The 22,117-nt window shown below is 36.8% G+C and overlaps 1 protein-coding gene across 4 annotated transcripts in view; it reads left to right on the top strand.

The window, feature by feature from the left end:
- The first annotated feature begins 383 nt into the window (after positions 1–383).
- Positions 384–22,117, top strand: part of DCAF17 (DDB1 and CUL4 associated factor 17) — a 38,945-nt gene continuing 17,211 nt past the window's right edge. The window contains exons 1-14 of one of the 4 annotated variants that reach the window (XM_027637289.1): positions 387–566; positions 1,820–1,923; positions 3,286–3,376; positions 4,302–4,444; positions 5,208–5,286; positions 5,461–5,550; positions 6,451–6,558; positions 7,069–7,174; positions 10,594–10,736; positions 12,127–12,236; positions 12,638–12,725; positions 14,278–14,361; positions 15,778–15,933; positions 16,704–19,730. In XM_027637289.1, the coding sequence (XP_027493090.1) occupies positions 402–566; positions 1,820–1,923; positions 3,286–3,376; positions 4,302–4,444; positions 5,208–5,286; positions 5,461–5,550; positions 6,451–6,558; positions 7,069–7,174; positions 10,594–10,736; positions 12,127–12,236; positions 12,638–12,725; positions 14,278–14,361; positions 15,778–15,933; positions 16,704–16,823 (1,587 nt within the window). In that variant the 5' untranslated portion in view covers positions 387–401 and the 3' untranslated portion in view covers positions 16,824–19,730. Of the gene's footprint in view, positions 567–1,819; positions 1,924–3,285; positions 3,377–4,301; positions 4,445–5,207; positions 5,287–5,460; positions 5,551–6,450; positions 6,559–7,068; positions 7,175–10,593; positions 10,737–12,126; positions 12,237–12,637; positions 12,726–14,277; positions 14,374–15,777; positions 15,934–16,703; positions 19,731–22,117 lie in introns of those variants that run through there. The other 3 variants (XM_027637288.1, XM_027637290.1, XM_027637287.1) reach the window with 3 other exon arrangements.

Genomic DNA, 22,117 nt, shown 5'->3' with positions numbered 1-22,117 from the left:
CCCGGCAGCGGGGCCCGGGGAGCCGCGGCGGGAGGTGAAGTCCGGGCGCGCCGCGCGATTCCGCCCCTGAAAACTACAGTACCCGGCGGGCCACGGGGAGGCGACGGCGGCGCAGGGCTGTTCGTGCCTGCTTTGCGGGAACTCGGCGCTGTGGCGGCGGGGGAAGCGCGGGGAGCGGAGCCCCGTAGGGAGGCCTCGGTGTGCGTCTCTCGGGAGTCAGGGAACAAGAGGCCGCTCGGGCCTTTCCCCGCTTCGCTTCAGCTCTCGCGGGGGTTTGAGAGAAACCCGGGGCGGGCCCGGGCCCAGCAAGGCTGCGCGACCCTCCCACCGCCAGGCTGGAGCGGGGCAGGAAGGCGAGCCGGGAGCGGGGCAGGAAGGCGGTGCCCCCCCGCCGGCCGGGAATGTGCCCGCAGGCGGCCCCCGGCCGAGTCAGGGCCGCCCCCCGCACGCCCGGCCCTCACAACGTTTGCCGCGTCCTCGCCCGCAGGGCCCACGGCTTCTATGCCAGGGATGCTGGTGTCGCCCACAGGAAAAACCTGGGACTCCTCAGGAAGATCATGTGTCAGGTAATAGCGGGGCGTTTCGGCGCTGGCTGAATCCCTGCGGGTACCGGCTTTCAGTCGGGGGGGCGGAGTGTCAGTGCTTAGCCCAGGTGTTTGAGAAGTCCCTGGTCACGCTGGCGAACAAGTTTGGGGAAAAAAACATCTGCAGTTTTACTGAGGAGAGTTAGAAATGGTTAAATTTACTTCTCGAGTCTCAGACCTAGAAATGTAGAGACGATTATGCTGTGCAAAAACTGCAGAAGCACCTGTAAATCTAATAATTGTGTTATAAATAAGCTTTTGTGAGGTTTTATATCACTTATTTCCCTAAAATGGCTTCATATTTAATGCCAATATTAAATTCATAGCGCTTAAGAGAGCGTCAACGTTAAACTTGAAAGGAGTTCTCACAACTAAGTAAGCTAATCAGCAGAGTTCTTCAGGTAAACATAACCCTAACCAATCAGTGAATTGATGGTAACATAAGAAAAGGAATTAAAGCAATTAGAAACTGAACTCTTTTTTTAATCAAAATGATTACTGCTCCTGTGCAATAGTTGATAGGAATACATTGAAAGTGGAAGGGAATTGGCAGTTATGTTATATTGAAAATACACTTATTGGAAGTCAGCTGAAGTGTGTTCTAATGTAATTAGATCAATGGGCATGCAAAGTTTATTGGAATAAAAATAAGTTCATTTGACCTACACTTTTTTTTTTTTGCAAGACTAGAACCTTTGTTAATGGTATAAAGCAACTGATACCTATAATGCATGCAAGAAACTTTTATGGAAGCAGTTTATTCCATTAACATTTCAGGCACTTTTTGCAAATAACTGCAAACACATTTTTCTGCCTTTCACTCCAAACACGGCTGGCAAAGTGGAATTAGATGTTCAATAAATACAATTAATTACATATAAGAGAATTCTATGCATATTTAAACTCTGGGGAGTTTAGTTCTTGATTTCAAAAGTCACCATGAAAGTTTAGTTGCCAGCTTTAATGCAGGTAAATTAATGACAGAACATTCCTCACCCATGCTGTCCATTATAGGTAATAAAAAATCTTTTAATTTGGTTAAAAAAAAAAGACAATTTTTCCTTAAGAAAGGTCTTTCAATTTGGTTTAAAAAAAACAAATAAGAATCTCTTTTATATTTTCAACTATAAAGTTTCAATTCATGTAAGTTATTAAGCTGCAGGAGCCAAATAAAATATTTTCCAGAAGCAAAGTTTGTTATAAAAGCCATCATTATTACAACTACTGTGTTTCAGGAAAGTACTAAATTCAAGAACGTTTGGACAACTCATTCTGCATCTCCTATTGCGTATGAAAGAGGAAGAATATACATGGACAATTACCAGTGCTGCATTAGCAGGTAATAAATTTACAATTACAAGGCACCCTGACAGTTTTGAGACTGTGATTCTGTGTTAGACATGTTGCTAACTTTACTCACTCAAATAGCTGCTGTGAATTGAGTGGAATTTACCTAGGAACAAGAAATAACCAGGTGCATAAATCTCTGTTGAATTACATTTAGATGCCCTTGTATTTTAATGTGACACTTGCTTTGATAAAAGAAAGTCTGATCTTACTGGTGCTGTATTAACTTCAGCTTTCAGAGTACTTTAATAGGAGTGGAAGATTATCACCATTTTATAATCTGGCACTGAAAAGCCAAATGAACAGTAGTTCTCTGCAGTCTGGTAACTAGCAGTGTACTAAAGAGTGTGTCACAAAATCAGGCAATGTAACAAGCCTCTTGTCTATGAATTCTGTATAAAATAGGTAAATTATTTTTCATGTGAAAGTACGGCATGCAGAGCATATGCTGGTTTTTGCTAATGTATTTTGCAGATCAATTCTCTGATCTGATGTACTCTCTTATTCCATCATCAGTTGCAGAGGCACAGGTTAGGAGGCAGCATATGGCAGGGTAGAGGATGGGAAATCTGTGTACACCAGCCCTTGTCCTTGCCCGTCCCTCCTGCGAGGGACGTAGCATGGTCTTGGAGAACTGCACTGCTGAGTAAGTTGTGGTCAGAGCAGTTTTGAGACATAGAAGTCATATGATACATAGAAGACAAATTACTCTGTCAGTGTAAACCACTGAGAGTTAATTAAATTAATCTATCACTTACAGCTGAGATCTAAATCTACTTCTATTCCTACATTGTCTGAATGCTTTCAGTACTGGGTTAACCTGTCTAACATCTTTCAGGTTTATCTTTGTCTCATCCTCTTCCAGAGGGGAAAACTATGCACAGTACAAAGCTTTCATTTTAGTTAGTAGGGTTTGTTTAAAAATATCTAACCTTTATGTTATGAAAGGCAACATTGGAAGAACTCGAGGGGAAGGTTCCAGGATGATCGTTAGTTTCTGAAATATGCTTTCTTTTTAATGTATATCACTAAAGGAAGAATGTTACTATTAAGTTTGTTACTAAAAGAAAACAAAAACAAACCCAAAACAAACAAACAAAACCCCTACCCAAATCATAACACCAAACAGGAAGATATTGAGAAGGTTAGCTTTTAAATGTTACATTATATTAACTATTGTTTATTAGGCCTTATTTTGAGAGAAATTTCAGTTATATTTACAGAGTAAAAATAAGATGTTTAGATTTCTGATCTGCCTAAGGAAAATGCAGGATTTATAAGACTATATGAAATGACTTGTTGATAGAATGTGGTCTACAAAACAGACTAATGATTATCCATCATTTTCCTCTAGCATTGCACAAGCCCCAAGAATACTTTATCAAAAATCAAAGTGTGCTAAGTCAGAAAAAATAGAAGATGCTTTATTATTGGAATGCCCACTGGTAAGATTATTTTTTACTAGAGCATTGTTGTGCAAAATAGTAAAGGAATATATTTCAGTGAAATATGTTTAGAATAGAGCACTCTTTCCCTGCAAACTACTTTCTCAATGTTTTATGGAGTTAGGTCATTAAAGGTTTTCAACATGTGCTGATTTATATTAACTGAACATTTAGAGGTATACTTCTCTGCATTTCTCAATAGTGCATTCAAATGCTTTTTTGGTAAGTTTTCATGGAAGATTTTATGCCTTTATGCTTATGCAACTAACTCTTAATTCCTTACAAAATAGATTCTGTTTATATTTTTCTTTATTTTTTAAATAGCAAGGACAGTAGCTGGGAGCTTTAGTTTTCACTAGATCTGTTCACATTAAAAAAACGAACAAGCAGATGCACTGAAGGCCCATTGAAGCAACTCTGCCCAAAATCTGTTCTACTGTTTCTAACTAATATATTATATAATTTCTCTCCCCCACAAGGAGTTTTTATCCCATCCAGCGTCCACAGATCTTAGAAATATTAGGCCAATCCTTGAGGTGCATAAAAATAAAGCAGCGTAAATACTTTTCTTAGCAGTTACTGTTGAGTTACCATTGAATGTCTTATTTTGCAATACTTCAACAATTTTCCAGACTGGTATCAAATAGATCAATAAGCAGTTACACTTAACTTTTTGCAAGGCAGGGAAGTTTTAAAAGATGTGTTTTCTAGAAAAGGTAACTGTCTTGCAAAAAGTGTGACAACAGATTATTTATGTGATAGACGATTATTTGGCATGGACATGATCTCAGAGATACTGATGCCATTAGCAGGCTGCTTTCCTCATTTAGCTTTTGAGGAATGTGTATTAAGTTCTTCTGACTGTGTCCAAACGTTATGTATCCTCCTGGTACAAATATTTTTCTAATAACTTTTTTTTATGCAGGGGGAAATGTTACCAAGTCCCTCAGATTATAAAGCTTCCCTGATAGTCTTGACGGTGCAGAACTGGCTTCTACGTCTCTCTGCTGATAGTGGAGAAGTACTGGAAAAAATATACCTTGCTGGTTCCTGTTGCAAGTCCTTCAGGTATTAAACAACAACTAAGCTTTATATAATTAACAGTCATTAGTATTATAGTGGAGAAGGGAAGTCATGTTTATTTTAGTACCATCCTGTGGCTGACTACAGGTTTGTTAGTCTAGAACATTACCTGGAGTATTGCTCCTGCATGCTCTTACCTGTAGAAGAATTTTATCAACTTAAGTATTATAGTCTTAAATTTGGTATCAGGTTCCACAAAACCTATGCTACTATTTGCTTTTCTCTGACAACTTTACAGCCTTTAATATTGCAATGGCAACATACCAGGAAAGGACCTTTAAGAGCTGTAGAACAAACCTCAACAAACATACAAAAATATACATTTAAAGTTTGAGCTGTTTTGAACATGCTAACATTCTTCTCCATTTTGCTCTTTTAAAGCAGAGCAGTTACTGCTTCTGGTAAACTGCTGCTTTTTTTTTCAGTTCTCAGAAGAAATTATTTCCTTTAGGCTGAAGGATAAGAAGGAGGTGATTATGAAAGGAAGGAGAAAAACTAAGATGGGAAGTGTTCGTGCTTTCCAAATTTTTCTCACAATCCTGTATGAAATAAGCCATCCCTACTTCCGTGGGTTCTGCACTATTGCAAACAGCAAACATCTTGAGCACCTCTTCCGAACCAAATACTGAAGTTTGCCTGGGCATAGGCATCTGCATAGTTATAGTAGATTACATTTTATGGGAAGTAATATATTTACTAATGAATGGTTTTTTAAGCAATTAAGATAGGCCTTTCTTGTCACAAATAGGTATCTGAGCTGGGATACTCCTCAAGAGGTAATGGTTGTAAAGACAATTCAGAATAAGCTCCCTGCAGCAGCACGGCAGGTATGTTTGTTGAAAAACTGTCAATTTTACAATATTGATCAAAAAAATATACAAGTACAAAGATGGAGACATTTATAATTTGTTATTATAATTTTATAATTATAATTTGTAATTATGGCAGAAGATCAAGGTGTCCTACCATTAATAACTATATTCAATATTGTTCTTTCCCAGGCAGGAATACAACAGTCTGTATTGTTTTATCTTGCTGTATTCCAAGTTTTACCTCTTTCTTTCATTGGAATGCTAGAAATAAACAAAAAGGTAAGTTAATTTCTCTATTAAGTTGATCCGTAGTGTAGTTCTATGACAGTTCTAGTTTAGGCACTTGTTTCAGAATTTCAGAAGCCATACTTACAGCTTGTAAAAGCAGCTGAAACATTAATTAGCAACAGCGTTATTAATGGTAATATCAAATAGTGTTAAGATGTCTTGCAGCTTTTGGGTTTTTAAGCCTGTTCTAACTGGTTTAATTGCTTTTTTCACATAGTGAGTCAGATTAAAGAAATGAAAACTACATTTCCAAGCATACCTACTGGAAAAATTACAAACATCACATGTTGTTATTCATTAAATATGAAGAATTAGTTTGTGGGGATTTCTCAGTGATGTGTTAAACAGTGGCACAAACGAATACTGCATAATTATTAAAAGCTTCTCATGTTGTGTCTAATTTGGATTCAGAGAGGATCCTGTACTCTGTGACAGCTGGATAATGTAGTTTTGGTACAGCTGTACAAAGAGCTGTGATTAGACTAGTATTTTACCCTGGTGATAAAGAAAGAAGATCTGAAATCAGGACTTGTAGATTGAGTTGCTAGTTCTGCTAACATTCTTGTGACGTGCTGGATAATATAATCTATTCATGTATGACAATATCAGGGTAACATGGTATAAAGATATACTGAGAACTGATTAGGGAATGAATCCGCTTGCAGATTATGACTAATCTAACCTTAGGTGTTACAGCAGTGCAAAGTATTACAGAAACTCAGCAGCACAGATAAATTACAGAAAACTTCATGAACTTAAAACACTGATCATAGGGTTTGATCAGAATAAAAAAGGAAAGTGATTGCAAAATTAAGGACTTAATGTCACTATTTTGCATTGTCTCAATTATTTCTTCTCTAATAGAATGCATTTTGCTTCCTTTTATTCCAGATATTTGGTAATAGTGTGACAGATGTTGCTGTTTCTAATGGAATCCTGATTGTAATGTATAGCGTGGGTCTGGTCAGACTCTATAACTTCAAGGCCATTTTGGAACAGGTAATGAAATACAGAAGTTTTCATACAGTGCGTGCTATTTTGGGGCAACAAGTCATAAATATTCACATAATGCTGCATAGGTACATGGGGGTTGTGTCAAAGGATAGAGTTCCTGCCTAAATTTATTTATAGTCAGAACATGTAAATGGATACACTATCAGAAAATTCTGCCTGCACTAGTTACAGGGGGCAAAACATGGGGGGGTCAGACGGGCACTTCAGAGGAGTTATGTAAACGTTAGACCAGATGTGCTCCTCTTTACACACCTAGCCTGTAACTTTAGATGATTGTTAAGGCCAAAAACTGGTGGGTGTGGAAGATTGATCTCAAACAGAACTGCAGGGAGCCTTTGGAGTTTACATCCTTCCAATCAAAAATCGAACGTTGATTCAAAAATAAGACCTCGAGCAGTATCTAACAGGATAAAGAATGCAGTAGCAATGGGGCAGTAAAACTAAACAGTAAGTAAATATGCATCAATAAAGCTAAATTGTTCTGTGTTATTTTAGTTCATGGAACAGCCATTTGATTTGGGACAAGAATTCAACTGGAATGGTCAGGTGGGAGTTGTAGGAAAGTATCCATTTGGTCTTCCATGTAACATTAAAATAACAGGTAATTATGATCTTTGTATTATCTTGGCTGGTGACTTTTATGATGTAATTATTACTTATTTCACACCAAGAAAATTAAAATTACTGTGCTTATATTGTGCCATAGCTATATTTCTGGATTTACATTATAGTAAAAACGTGTTTTGCTTTAGTTGTAATTACAATTATAATTATGTAAGACTACCTAGAAAACTATTACAGCAACTAAACTATCTGAAAAACCTCATAAGCAATGCATGAAATGGAAACTTCTTCCTCATTTCTGAGACACAACTGCTCTTGGGAAAGAGGAAGGGCTAGGATAGCTGCTAGTAGCACCCCGAAACAGTACATGGTATGTAAGCAAACATGTGAGAACATTTAATCTAATTTGCAGAGGAAGTTTAAGAAAACTGAATACAATTTGTCTGACTTGCATTTTGGTAATTCTAGGTTGTCAGAAATGTGCCAGTTTCAGTAAAATTAACTCCTGAGAAGAGAACAAATTATTAAAACCAATTCTTATGCCTTAAATCATTAACTTAAAAATGTTCTGCTTTGTGTAGTGACTATAATTTCTCTGAAATCAGACAGTGATTTCTGTTGGTGCATTTAAGATTAGAATTTAGTGCTAAGATTCTTAATGAGTGACCAAAGACCGAGACTTTCTTTGAAACAAAAATACATTCTCACAAGTTCACACTCAAGGCACTTGCAAAAAAAAAAAAAAAAAGTAAAGAAAGAAAAAAAAGTTGGTTTCACAAGTATCAAAGAATGCATTCTTTTAGTTCTTTAATTTTGAAGGTTTTTCTGTTAAATGTTTTTTACAGGTGATTGTCCACATAAAAAATGCTTTTGATCTTTATATTCTTCAACTGTCAGATAAGAAACAAACCATCCAGATTTACATAAAAATGAGGGAATACATAAAATACAGACTCACATAGTAAAGGCTTTCAGTTAAAATGCAATGTTTTATCAACACAAAGTATACGTTGCTATAATTGATGGCTCAGTTTCTGCAAAGGGAAATTTTTCCTCTTTTTTCTCTCTCTCAGTCTGTGAAACCACCATTTAATATTATGGGCCCTGTGGAAAACGTGCTTATAGATCATTGTAGTTTTTAGTTTTGAGATTTAAAACCAGTGTGCTGGAAACCACATTTTTGATCTTGAATTCTATGCAAGAGCTTGTGGGAGTTTTGAACTCATGACACACATTTGCCATGGCTGCTCTTTGCAGATACTTGTATTTCTGTGGGTTTCGATTGTTTTCTTCTAAGAACAAGATGGCCAAATGCTTCAGTGAGCAAGATCTTAAGATCTTATTTCAGAGTTTAGGCTTGTATTTACTATAACTTAATTGTGTGTCATTTTCCTTCTTATTTAGTCCTAGCCTCCCTACAGAAATTGCCTGAAGGGATGGCCATTATTACAGTACTGTTTTTATGGTGTGAGATACCCAAAAACAAGTGTATAGAGATCAAAACTATGTACTTACCACTTCATTTACAATTGTTAACTGGTGAGGATTTTGATTTTGGTCACAGTGGAAGGAATGGAAAAGTACCTCTAAATCTTCATTATGTAACTTCTGAAGGTCCAGAACTTAAAACTAGTTTGATTTATTGTTAGAGGATACAGTAATTTCATAAGAAAACAAGGAGGAAGATACTTTGTAGATTTTTTTTTTTAAGAGCAAATACTTATTAGTGCTGCCATGAACTACTTTATGACTTTATTTTAGATGAGTCTGGAAAGTTTTAAGGAAGTGAACAAAGAAGCTCAACTGGAGATTGAAAACTGGCAAGACTTGGGAAAGAACTTGCAAACAATAAAACGGGTGTTAAGCAACAAGAGCGAGTGACACACAGCAGGAAAGTGAGAGTTGAGGCAGCAGAGTGACATTATCACAGTGGTTTAAGTGGCTATGATCTTGCAAATCTTTGCCAAATGAACATAAAAAGAAAGGCATATTTTATCAACAGTCTGTACTGCTCAGGATTGATATGCTACTTAATCATACCATACATATACATATTTAACTGTATCATTTAGTCCATCTACGAGAATTTTTGAGGAACCTTGCTAGATATTTTATTTTAAAAGTTGGTAGGACTAAATGTTAACAAATTTTCTTAACTCATTTTTCATTTTCTGACTGATTTTAATATCAGTAGGTCCTCTGCTTATGCTTCCGTCTTCAATATTCTCTACATTTTCAGCAGATGCCTGAGTTTTTTATAACTTTGTTATATCTTGCACAGAATCTCCCATTTCCTATGTGTTAGTCCAAAAGACAGCTAGACAACTAGCCACTTTCCAGCTCAGGAAAGACTTCATTTCCATTGGCAGTGAACTAATTCCATTCAATCTATATGCTGGAAACGTGAACAAAGGAAGAAGAGAGAAGCGAGAAGCACTCTGTAAACACAGTATCTCATGTCATGTGACATCTCAGCACCATTGGCTAGAACCTGGATAATTATCTAGACTAAGCAGGATAAGAACAAGTCTAAATTTGGATAAAACCTTTGGCACACAGGAGTCCAGATAAGAACATTGCTCTCCTCACAGTAATTCAGTTTGTGTTTTTATATTCTGCCAGTTTAAATGCCTCTTGTAACTGCAGATTTTGTCAGTTTTTTTCCCCAGCTTTTCTTTGTATTGTTAGAAAGAGCTGATCTTCAGTCTAAAATTGATTCAGTTATGGCAGCTGTAGAAATGGCTTTAATTTAGCTCGTTGTCAGAAGTTGTAAAGTTCTGTGTGGTCCATTTCGTTCAAAGATGCTTCTCTCATTTACTAAACAGAAGACTTGTAAGAATGGCATATTACATCTCTATAATTTATCCCAACTGAACTGAAAAGGAAAACTAAAAAACATTAATTACAAAAATTTCCGTATTTTTATTGATTATAGATTGCATTCATTGTGGTCCACACTATTTTGTTGTATTACACAAAAGGAGAAAGAATATTCAGATTCTGCATTTAATGCTGTTATTTGAGACTGCTGCTTGCTGTTTCCAGCTATTTATGGCTATTTTTCCCAAGAGAATATTGACCCTTTTGATACGGTCTTTTGATCTGTTCATGTGTACATCCTTTCTCAGTCAGGTGAACTGGATTAATTTTAATTATTTGCTATGTCTTTGCTCATCCAGCTTGTTTGGAGTGAAGTAAGTCAAAGGTATTAGAAGAGCAGTTCAGCATCAACGTCTGAGAAGGCAGTAACCCTCCACAGGGAGCTGCAGATCTGTGCTTGGATGTTAGCTGAGGTAGCATAGCTGGTGCTGGAAAAAAGTTCACAGCCAATGCACTTCGACCAATCTTCAAAAGTTCTGAACAATTAGTAGCTTTATTGGAATTTAGAATTGTAAGGATCAATGGAATTATGAATGTTCTGCTACTAATGGTGTTAACATTACCGAATATTTGCAGATACCCCACCTTTGCTATTTGAAGCATCTTCTCTGGAGAATGCATTTCAAATTGGAGGTTACCCTTGGCATTATATCATCACACCTAACAAGAAAAAACATAAAGGAGTCTTCCATATTTGTTCTCTGAAAGACAATGCTTTGGTAATATATTCAGATAGCAGCTTCTCTGAAATTAATGTGTATCATGTCTGTCTTCATCTCTTATTCTGAGTAGCATTTGAGGTAATAATACCCTTGTTTTCCAATGTGGTGCTTTTGCAGGGATCACCCCAGAGTATCAAATCAGCTATCCCATGGAGTCATGTATAAAATGTTTCCTTCTGAATTAGTACTGCTTCTCATATTTCCTTCATTCCAATATAATAGTGGCACTGTCAGGCCTACAAAGCACTGTATTCGTGACTTAAAAGTTAAGTCTCATTACCTGATTCCTTGCATGGTAACATCTTAATGCACTTCTGCGTAGTCAGCCTACCAAATGCTGACTAAAGAATTATTTTAAATTTTAAGAAATTGCAGAATAAATTTCCTTAATGTTTGTAGTTTATTTTTGATTTTTGCCTTCTCAATCTCCCTAGAAAGACTTCATTGCTCAGTTTAATCCCTCTCTGTGCCTAGAAAGGTTTTATGACTCAGTATAATCTATTCCTAATTATTTTTATGTACTGTTCATCAGATATTCTTTTGTGTGAGCTCTCTATCTCGGCTTTTATTTTTAACCTGGAGTTGACCTGAAGATTCTGTAATACAAGCAGCTTCTAGGCCTGTTCAGAGTTCTTGGCTAAATAAGTCTCATCTGTAGATGTCCCTCTCTCTTTTGCTAGCCTGATCAAATCAATGATTTGCCCTCCTATGTCTTATTTTCAAAACTGTTGTTTCACAGCTCTAGCTGAAGATCAATTTTGATTAAAATGGACATGTACAATCCTTTCTTATCTGTTTTTTTCTATGTGGGTTCATATGTTTGGAAATTTGAATGATTAGTGTCAGCTAAATTTACCAACAAAAAGCTACTGCCAGAGTCCCAAGGTTTTAACGAGCTTGCATCTGATTGCTGAAATCACGAGCTGTCCCAGGCTTACATGCTCCACAAATAATTTGCACATAAGAGGCTAAGCCTGAGGTTTGAAGCTCAAGTCAAACTTTGTGCTAATGTTTGTCTCATGTCTTGACACATCCCATGTCTTGGATATTCAGGTTGCTGAAATTGTTGATGTATTTGCAGAGTGTAGGCTAAATCTTCATTTTGCTTAGTTTCAGGAGAGAAAGGACTATATATAGCTAAGATACAAGGTCATTGCTTATTGCATATTAAAAATGTTAAAACTGTTCCATGGAATGTCTTGAGAATTGGAACTGAGTCTTTTTATTATTGTTGTTATTATTATTATTGTTCCACTGCCATCCTTTCTGGTCATGATTAGGAGCAATACTTAAAAACCTTCAGAGGTATGTAGTGAGGAGCTCAGTATTTCCTCTTTAATTAGATCTGTGAGACTTTCAAAATACTAATATTCCTTTTCTTCTTCAGGCAAAAAATGGCATACAGGATATGAAATGCTGTTCACTTGAACCTGACTGGATATATTTCCATCCAGATATGTCAGGTAGAATAATCCACGTGGGACCAAATTTGATAAAGTATGAGCTTCTTTTTTTTTTTCAAATCCTATTTTCATCAGAGCAGAGGTTGCATAACTGCACAAATTCAGTAGTTTGACAGTTTGCAGGCCCAAGCACTCATTAAACTATAGAAACTGTAAAATGTCTTAAATTTGTCAGAAGTTCTGGTAGAAACATCTGCAGATTTCTATGTGATGAATATGGGGACTGGAGGCCAGAGTCTAGATTTTTATATGAAAAATGTTCAAGGACCACTGTGTTAAAATGTCATTGATAAGCATAAATTACAAAAATAATTGATTTCCATTACACTTATTTCTGATGTTTTTATGTACACAGTTTAAAAAGATTATATAGAAGTGTTGTAGTAGGCAGATTAGAATATGTGACTGACTTTGTAATTTCTGTTTCTTTTGTAGAGTCTTGAAGCTTAAGGAAGTTAAAAATCGTACAGATCAAATGGAGATTGCAGAAGATTTTACGATTGTAGCCAACAGAGAAAACTGTGTGAGTTTAGTGTCTGAGATCACAATGTATGACTTTGAGCAATACAAGGGGGGTTTGCATATATGAGTAATCACTGTGTTTTATGGGCTCTATTCAAGGTTTACTGAAAGACATTCTGTGTCATCATCAGAGTTTAAAAAAATTTTTGAAAACAGTAACATTTTCAGGATAGATTTCTGAAACCTCCAGTTTTTTCTTTAGTTTTCAGCATTCTTTATGGTGTGCAGTATCACATGTGTCATGGATATAAAACATACTTAATAGATGATAACAGATTTCCTTCAAATGAAGGCACCACTAAGTGATAATTGTGTGCCTTTCTGGTGCTCAGGTAATATGATCATACAAATGCTAGAAATGTTCCAAGTCCCTCATAACTTAGGGGTAAGTCTTCATAAGACAACAAAGACAATACGTTGCTTCCAAAAGTCTGTTTCTTTTCCTGGCCGTGCACACCTGTCACTCTCTTGTGACAGGTTTGGCATTCAGCTAACTCTTGGTGAGCCAAATCAGTGCACTACAATAATAGAAAAGGTGAGTGCTTGTCTGCTTGCTTGCTGAGCTGAACTGGAGCAGAACAGAACTGAATCATCAGTGGATCAGAAGAGTGCAGAAAGGTAGAATCAAGTGGTGAGGAGATGATCTAAACCTACTGGTAGGACTGAGCTCTTAAATCACCTCAGTTGTTTTGTGAAGTCTTTTGTGATGTAAAATCACAAAGACAATGTAACATCAAAAAGGTTAAAGAGCACACTCATGAAGAAAATTTTTTTATAATGGCTGGAACTGTCATTTTGCTTCAGCAGACAAGGTTATGTCTTACCTACTAGCAGGTTTTTTAGTTTTAGTACTGTAAGATGCCTGGAAATTGGTCAAACTAAAATTTTGAAGCTTTTCCAGAAAAAGGTTCATGTATTAAAAATCTTCACAAACTCAGGAGTAAATCTTCCATTGAATTCAGAAACTGAAAGCTAGGTCATCTAATGACTTGCCAAACTGGTTTTTTAGGCTTTGTTTGGGTAACTTCTGTTATAGTAAGAACAAAGAAATATGAGTTTTAATCCTGTTTGTGCTGTGCCTATTCCTTTTGACTTCCATTGTGACATTGATAACCCAGTTTTGAATGTTTCTTGTGGTAAAGAAGCCCAGTGGAAGCAGCCATGGTGGTTTAAGATGCTACTTTTCCCATCTTCTGCAACTAAGAGTTTAAGAAACAAGCTGATGGTGACTTTGCTGTGTCAATTCTCATTCCAGCATCTTAGTTTCTGACACTTCTGTTCTAAAAATCATGGTAGCTGAGAACCTTTGCCACCTCTACAGGACTGAGAACTTCTGAATATGAGTAAATATCAATAATACCTCAATTAAAGTCACTGAGTTCATGAAGCCTCATAAAGAAGCCATAGCAGCACTAGGGCGATGCACAGCTAATGAGTGAAACAAGGTCTGAGAGATTAAAACAAGCTCAGAAAGCAAAATATAGGAAATTGTCAAAAAGATGGAAACTAAAACGCTTTGAAGTCTAGAGACACTTCTCTATGTTTCTCCAAAGGTGAACAACACTGTTACTGTAACAGCTTCTGGTCGAGTGGTGAAAAAGCGTTTTAACTTGCTGGATGATGACCCAGAACAAGAGGTAACTGATGCAGTGAGTAAGACCACTTCATGGATTATTTTAGATGCTTAGCTATCCAGAAGTCATTCTTGTTTCAGGTGCAGTGGGTATAACCATTAGCTATGTATGTCTTTGAGTTCTTTATTCCTCTTCTGTGTCTGTCTTCTCAACTTCTAATTGCTTCAAATGCTCTGTCATCTTTTCCCCTTAGTTGACATTTGAGCAATGGATTTTCTCTTTCTTGCAAGAACTGCTCTTGTGCCCCACAATACCATCATAACTCCATGTGACTTCAGTGGCAAAGAAAGGAGATATTAATGTGACAAACCATTACTCTTTTCTCCATTCAAATATCTCCTTTAAATGCTCCTTACAAAGCATTTTATGAAATTAAAGAAATTTCTTTTTTTTTCTCTGCTTTAGGTTCCTCTTGTCTTTGATGTAATATCTCTAAACTGCATTTCCTTTCCCAGTTACTTTGATTAGATTGCAGGAAAAGGTATTTAACGCTTTTCCTTTAAGTAACTGCTTCTTGAGAATGAAAACGCCACATGCCTTGGTGTTGAGTCTTCAAGAGGTTGTGAAAAATATTTTTTAGCTCTCTATCTAGAGCTGGAGCTGTAATTGTCATAAGCACAACAGTTAAAATGCATCAGTTTCTGGCAGTCACTTCTTTTTTTCTGAGAAAATAGATTTTACTATGGTAAAACTACAGCACAGTCCAATATAACCCTTAAGGGTCTGCAGTTCATTTCTATCCAATTTTTCTTTTAACCATAATAAAAATAGTCTACACACTCTTTTTTCCCCTTGCTGTTACACTTTACTTGAGATTCCAGTAGATGTTTTTACATTATGGAAGAAAAAGACTGGCGTGAATTTAATGAGTATGTCACAGTGAAATAAAAGCAATTAAGTTAGTTCACAGTCTTTACATTTTGGTCTCAGTTCTTCACTGACACACTCGGTGGAGCAAGAGAGAGCTCTGAACAGAACATAGAAATATTCATGTGAATGGAATTACCCTAATATACTCATCCTCTCAAAACCAGTAAAGGTTTTAAGCTACGCTGTCTCTACCATTTCTGCATCAAGAGCTTAAATATATTTCTTCTGCCACTTTAGAAGTACCTTTTTTCTATATCCTATATGTTATATATAAAAATACATCTACTTGCATATTAGGATTCTTCAGAATATCACTTTATTTTCTCCTGCTTAAGGAATTTCACTGAAATACACTGGACAACTTGTGTTGGGAAAGATGCCTGTTGGGTATCAGTGTCCCAAAGTTTTCTTTGTCAGACCAGAAGACTTAAGAACTAGAATTTTTCCAATTCTGCTTTCACCAGAAAGAAAAAAGAGCTATTCAATTTAGGTGGAGGGGAATGTGAATTTACGTTTGATTTCTAAACTTGAGGTTTTGTTTTTCCTAAGACATTCAAAATCGTGGATTATGAAGATGAACTGGATTTATTATCCACTGTGGCAGTTACTCAGATAGGAGCTGATGGAAGAGCTCACCTTGATTTTCATTGTAATGAACATGGGATTCTCCTTAAGAGTATTCCATTTCGGGAGTCCTGGGATGTGGTGAGGAAAATTCCTGTCTTTTGTTCACACTGTCTCTTCCCTATACTCGTTTACCTGCCATTTTTGTTTAGATTTGAAGCAAATATATAAATAGTGTTGCCAAGGGATGAGATTTGTATAAAATAATAATTACAAACTCTAAAATTGTAAGTATTCCATCAGACAGTAGCTCATTTATCTGAAAATCTCCATTATTTGAAATTATTATTCTTTTTGTTTGTTGATTTGTTTGGGTTTTTTGGTTGGGGAAAGGGCTGGCCTTATGTATTCCTGAAGTATTTATCAACTTAAATACTCACCCTATGGCTAGTTTCATCAGATTAACTTTACAACTTGTAAATAATTTCACTGTCTTAGCTTGAACTACTCATGCGTAGAATTAAGCATGGACCTCCCTGCGTGTGTATCTGGAGAGATGGAATGGGCTGTTCATACAGTCCAAGTTTAGGTGGACATCCAGCTTAGATGGTCTGAAATTTTCAACACCTTTGCACCTCTTTTATCATTGACTGCGTAGGCAACTTGATATCTTAAATCAGATGCATCTAATTGCAGTTAGATGCCTCAAATAGGTATGTGAGAAACCTCTCGAAGTTTTAAAATGCTGTCCTTTATCTGGAAGGGCAATCTCTGTGTATCCCCACAAAAATCCTGCCTGATCATGGAGGTCACCAATGTTAAATATTTTTTGTTCCTCGTGGAAAATGGTATGGATATTAACAAGTTGTGGAAATAGAGACTACAATCCAAATTTTTTTTTCTCATTTCAGACTTATAGTCATGAAGTTTACTTCGACAAAGACCTTGTATTACATATAGAACAGAAGCCTAACAGGAGATTCAGTTGTTACGTTTACCAAATGGTCTGTGATACTGCAAAAGATGATTAATGTTCAAGCCATGAAAAAACAGAAAGTGTTTTGTAAAAAAGGAGGGAGAACTTTTGAATATATTTAAACCATAACAACTACAGAGACTTCAGTTTGGATGTTATTTAAGGACTCCATACATAGAAAGTAGTCAGCTACTGTTTTTCTGACAGGATTTAATCGTAACATTTTGTACTGCTACAAGAGGTTTGGGTTTTTTTTTTTCTTTGTAACACTGTACACTTGCCTGTAGTCCATAATGGCTTTTCATGTATTTACCAGTTCATTAATGCTAGGTGCAGCATTTATTGCTTCTCTTCAGCAATAGGATCGAAATACTGGACATCAAGGAGAAAGATGTGGACTTACTGATTATCTGCCATCTGCTGTGATGTCTCACATAGTTTTACCTATGCAACTCTAATATAGACTGTCAATTAAACAAAGTATATAAAACTGTCTAGGATAAATTTTATATGTAGCATGAAAATTGCAGTGTTACCATTAAACCACTTAGACAAAAACCTTCTCTTGCTTTTGTGTGAGAAATAAAATCACGCAGGTTTTCTGGTTGTGTGTTGGTTTAAAGAGAAATATTAATCAATTATGTATTTTACTGTCTTTTTAATATATATTTTTACAGATACATATAGCAGTTCTCTGGTTCTCCCTGTGCCAAGGGTCAGGAGTTGTCAGGAGTCTGAGCCAAAGCTCCCAGCTGCTCACCCTGATCACTGTGTGCATCCTGCCTGATGCATGGAAGCACCATGGGGTACATTCAGAATCTGCAGAATGCGGGCTTTCATTTTAAATTAAAAAGCACCCACAACAAAACTCAGGCTGTAGACTTCATGGTGATAAAGAGTGTTTCCAAATGCAAGCCAAAGATGGGCTCAGGAGAATAGCTCTTGGAGGGCATGACCAACATCTGCTTTCTCACTACCACCACCATCATCATGACTGTGGTAATTCTAAATGCAAATATTCTTTTTACTCCAAGCTTTACTAATTAATCATGGATCATTCTAGAAGGTGCAATAGAGAAGAGCTCTAGAAGAATGATAAAAATTTTCTATTTTGAGTTTTTAGAAAAAGTGTAATGCAAGAGAGAAAGTGAACTACAATTGTGGAAAGAAAAAACAACACGAAATGGACATTTATGAAGATAATGAAACAGCAGTAGTAATAAAGGGCAGCAGCAACACCTAGTTTCCACCCTGGCTTCCATAAATTTTCACTTAGTGTCCAGGAAAGAACACCTGTCCATTACCTGCTATTTTATAAATAACTACATAACTAATATATGAAGGTAATGAGTCTATAAGGCAGAAGACCCAAATCTCAAGCAGTTACTTAAGATACATTTTATGCTCATTTCTGTTTGGGTTATTGAAGCAGTTCCTCCTAGAAAAAGACATTTAAACTTCATTGTTTATTAAATACTGCAAGTGCTGTTCATGTAGATCAGCTCTAGCTTTCAAGGGTTTGCTATACTTCCCAGTGGCTTATTCTTAAATTATTACAGACTTCTGAATTGATATTCTGATAAATCTATAAATGCACATCAGTATCCAAAAATGCAGCAATTTGTAATGACCAAAAGGCAGCCCAGACTTTGATGAAGATTATGGGATCTCAGGTAAGAAATTCTATCACTCTAAACACTCACCGTGTTGCTGCACTGCAGATAATGGCAGATGTTCCATCCTGGAAGATCACACATAGACATTTTCATTCAGAAACAGGAGTATTTTGCTTTAAAACACCTTGAAAGCTATTTAAGAATAAAGAATCCCCAGTCATTAGGCCTGAGCACTTCTGTCTTCACACCCTACTTACTAATGGGCTGGAACACACCAAAGAAACAATCAAGCTGTGAGTTGCCTTCTGTACCTATGCAGAGACTCAGAAAATTCTAAAAATAAACTTCTATTTAAATGGGATGAAAATCCTGACCACAAACCAGTAATTTTTTACACTGTAAAAAAATAACTCTATCTAAACCAAATAAAAATACCTGCATGCTTGGTAGCAGCTCACTTGAATCAGCTGCTTTTATTTCAAGTTACATTTTTAAACTCATCCACCAGAAAAAACCTACTTTGCCAGGAGACTTCATATGTAGGCATTTTTTGGTCACTGTTGCTGGCAGGGGTGTACTACTGTGCAGTGTCAAATTGATAGTTTGAATTAATGCATTAAATCTGACTTGTAGACCTATATTTTGATGTCTGTTTATGATGATTCTAGAGCACTTAGGTTTCTCTTTTTCATAATGTAAATTATATGCTTGGAAATCTCTTACAAAATCTGAATAATTCAGTATGCTAAAGAGTAACAGTGTGTGTAAAGTGGAAAAGTTCTGAGGAAACCTATGTGGTTTCCATTACAGAGGAAAAAATATTCTTGTGCACATGCCCAGCATAATTATCTGCAAACACCAAAATGTGACATTAGTACAAGAAAAGAGGGGGAAAAAAAGCTTTGAAAAAACAGAAGTAACTTTTTCAAATGTAGTTTTATTTCCCATTTCTAACTTCAGAAATTAACATTAATAAAATAGAGAAGACAAAAATTTTCTTCTCATAGGCAGTAGCTTAATGATCAAGAAACCCCTTTACTGATAGTTTTTTGTTTTACAAAAGTCAGACTAAGGAACTCTTGGCATGAAATTGTGAGTTCCCTTACTTCCTGTGTATTTCAGAGGGTGCTTAGCACTCATGCCATGGCTTCCAGAGTCTGCAGATAAAGCCTCAATTAATTATTTCAAATGCAATTTAATAAAAGATCAAAGCTGAAAAGTTCATGCTTCTTTTATTTTCACTAGCACTAGATGTGCAAGGAGAAGATTATATATACGTATATAGAGAGATGTAAATATATATGTGAAACGTTAATGTGAATAAAGACTCAAATGTGTATTTCAAACATAGAGTTGAAGGGATCTTACTCACTTTTGCCAGTTAGGTGATTTCATCCAAACTTTCTGCATTTTCAATGTGGAGAAATGTTTCTTTATTCTTTTGTTTGTTTGTTTCTGGATATGTCCAGTTACTTTAGCAGCACAGTTTCTTGCTCATTTTATTCCCATTTTGTATTTTATTTTCCTTTTGTTATTGAGAAAAATACCATTTATATTACTTAACGTTAACTGAAGACTGCCAAAAACTCACCAGCAAGAGATTTGTTTTCCTTATGGAGCTGTAACAGCTATCCCACATGATGGAACAACTAATAAATTAATTTGCTTCCCAGTTATGATAAAGATTGTTAATAGGAATACCTGCTAGAAAGGACATCTGCATAGGGTGGCATGTAGGCTGTTTCCTGAAAGAACAGTTGGGAGGAACTGCTGTCAGCTGCTCAAAGCAAGATCTCTGGGCACTCTGCCTGCAAATGGCAAAATGTTGGTCTAGGAAGTAAAAAGATCACAAACTAGTGAAGTCACGTTGGATTTCATGTAGTGTTGTATGATACAAGCTTTTTGCTGTTGCCAGAATGAACAAAATCTAAATGATAAGAACAAAAAAGGGGAAAAGGTAGGAAAAATATGGTTTTCTAAGTCTGAACCACAAAAGAACATGGAACAGCAACTGAGTTCTTTCCTGACCGCCAAGTATTGCTACAGCCACAGTACAAAACTTTTAAAGAGCTTTTTTTTTCTGGAAGATGTGTGAGTTGATCTGATATGTATGTTGCAATGGCTCACCAATAATAATTGCATTGAGTCAACATGATTTCAGGTGTCTCTGATACACAGACTGATATGTTATGAGTACTAAAAGAAGGAAACAAGAATTCCAGTATTTAAATCAATGTTAGAGATATTTAAGGGAACATATTTTTTTGCAGCTGTTTCACAAGCTTAGATTTTCAGAGAGGATCACTTGAAGCTCTCTGGTTGCTACACTTGGCATTTATGCAATTATAACTTTAGTATTTATTTCTGCTTTACTGAAGTTACAAACTGATGACCCAAATAACCTTCAGGAGCTCCAAAACAATTTTATGTCAATGCATTCTAATGTTTATAGATTGAACAAATTTAAAGTAGTTAAAGCGTTTTCTTCGGCTAACAAAAGATTACATGAACTGCAAAAATAGGCTGGGTTTCTTTTTTTTAATACAAAGAACTAGGTATCCTAGTTGAGTGAAGAATTACAATGATGCAATTGTTAAGAGCTGCTTGGTATAGCTTAATAACTCGTTTAGTAAACTGGGAGTACAAATGCCTTGTTCCTGCCTGTGTGGAGAAGGAAACTGAGTTCTTGGGAATATATTTTTAAGGAAGAGTAAGTGCACATTCTTCTCAGGAAGAGAAAAAGGAAACATGGAATGCGAATCTAAAATTCACTGGTATTACTCCACTGGGTGGTTAAAGAGCTCTGGCTTACTTGAGATGCTGCAGGAGAAGCAATGCATTCCACATGATAGGACTGCAGGCTCTCCAGACAGCCCCCAGTGAGAGCTATTTGCCAGCAGACAGACAGGAAAGTTATTCTGTGAACATGTTGGCTTGGATGCTCCACATTTAGACTCATACACGAGCAGTTTTCCTGATTATATCTGAGGTTAGTCTCAACCTTGGGTATGTAATGTGTGTGTTGGCTGCCTCTAACATGCACCTTGCACGTGGTCGCAGCACATTTCCATGCTCTGGGGCATTGGAGATCTAGTAAACTGAATGTTGACACTACGCCCTTCCTAGTTTACCCCTTTATAATGCCACTGCCCTTCTTTGTGCTGCCTGGAAGCTGGCTTGATTTTATGACTGTCTTAGAAACATTTTGTTTTGTGGACTAATGCAGCCTACTTCCAGCATTTCTACTTCAACAAAATCAGTTGAAGTCAGTAACAATAAGGTTGAGTGCCTGTGGATCAAAATCAGGGGGAAGGCCAACAAGGCTGACATGCTGGTGGGAGTCTGTTGCAGACCACCCAACCAGGATGATGAGGGTGATGAATTATTCTACAAGCAGCTGGCAGATGTCTCAAAATCGCCAGCCCTCATTCTCGTGGGTGACTTTAACCTGCCGGATGTCTGCTGGGAACTCCACGCAGCGGAGAAGAGGCAGTCTAGGAGATTCCTACAGTGTATAGAGGATAATTTCCTGCTCCAGCTGGTAAATGAGCCTACCAGAGATGGGGCCCCACTAGACCTTCTGTTCACAAACAGAGAGGGGCTGGTGGGAGATGTGGTGGTTGGAGGCCGTCTGGGGCACAGTGACCATGAAATAATAGTTTTCAATACTCAGGGATGCAAGAAGGGCCATCAATAAAACCTCTACACTGGACTTCCACAGGGCAGATTTTGG

The sequence above is a fragment of the Corapipo altera genome, unplaced genomic scaffold (genome assembly GCF_003945725.1).
Source record: "Corapipo altera isolate COAL_440 unplaced genomic scaffold, ASM394572v1 45, whole genome shotgun sequence".
Lineage (NCBI taxonomy): Eukaryota > Metazoa > Chordata > Aves > Passeriformes > Pipridae > Corapipo > Corapipo altera.
This window is presented reverse-complemented; position numbering and strand designations above follow the sequence as displayed.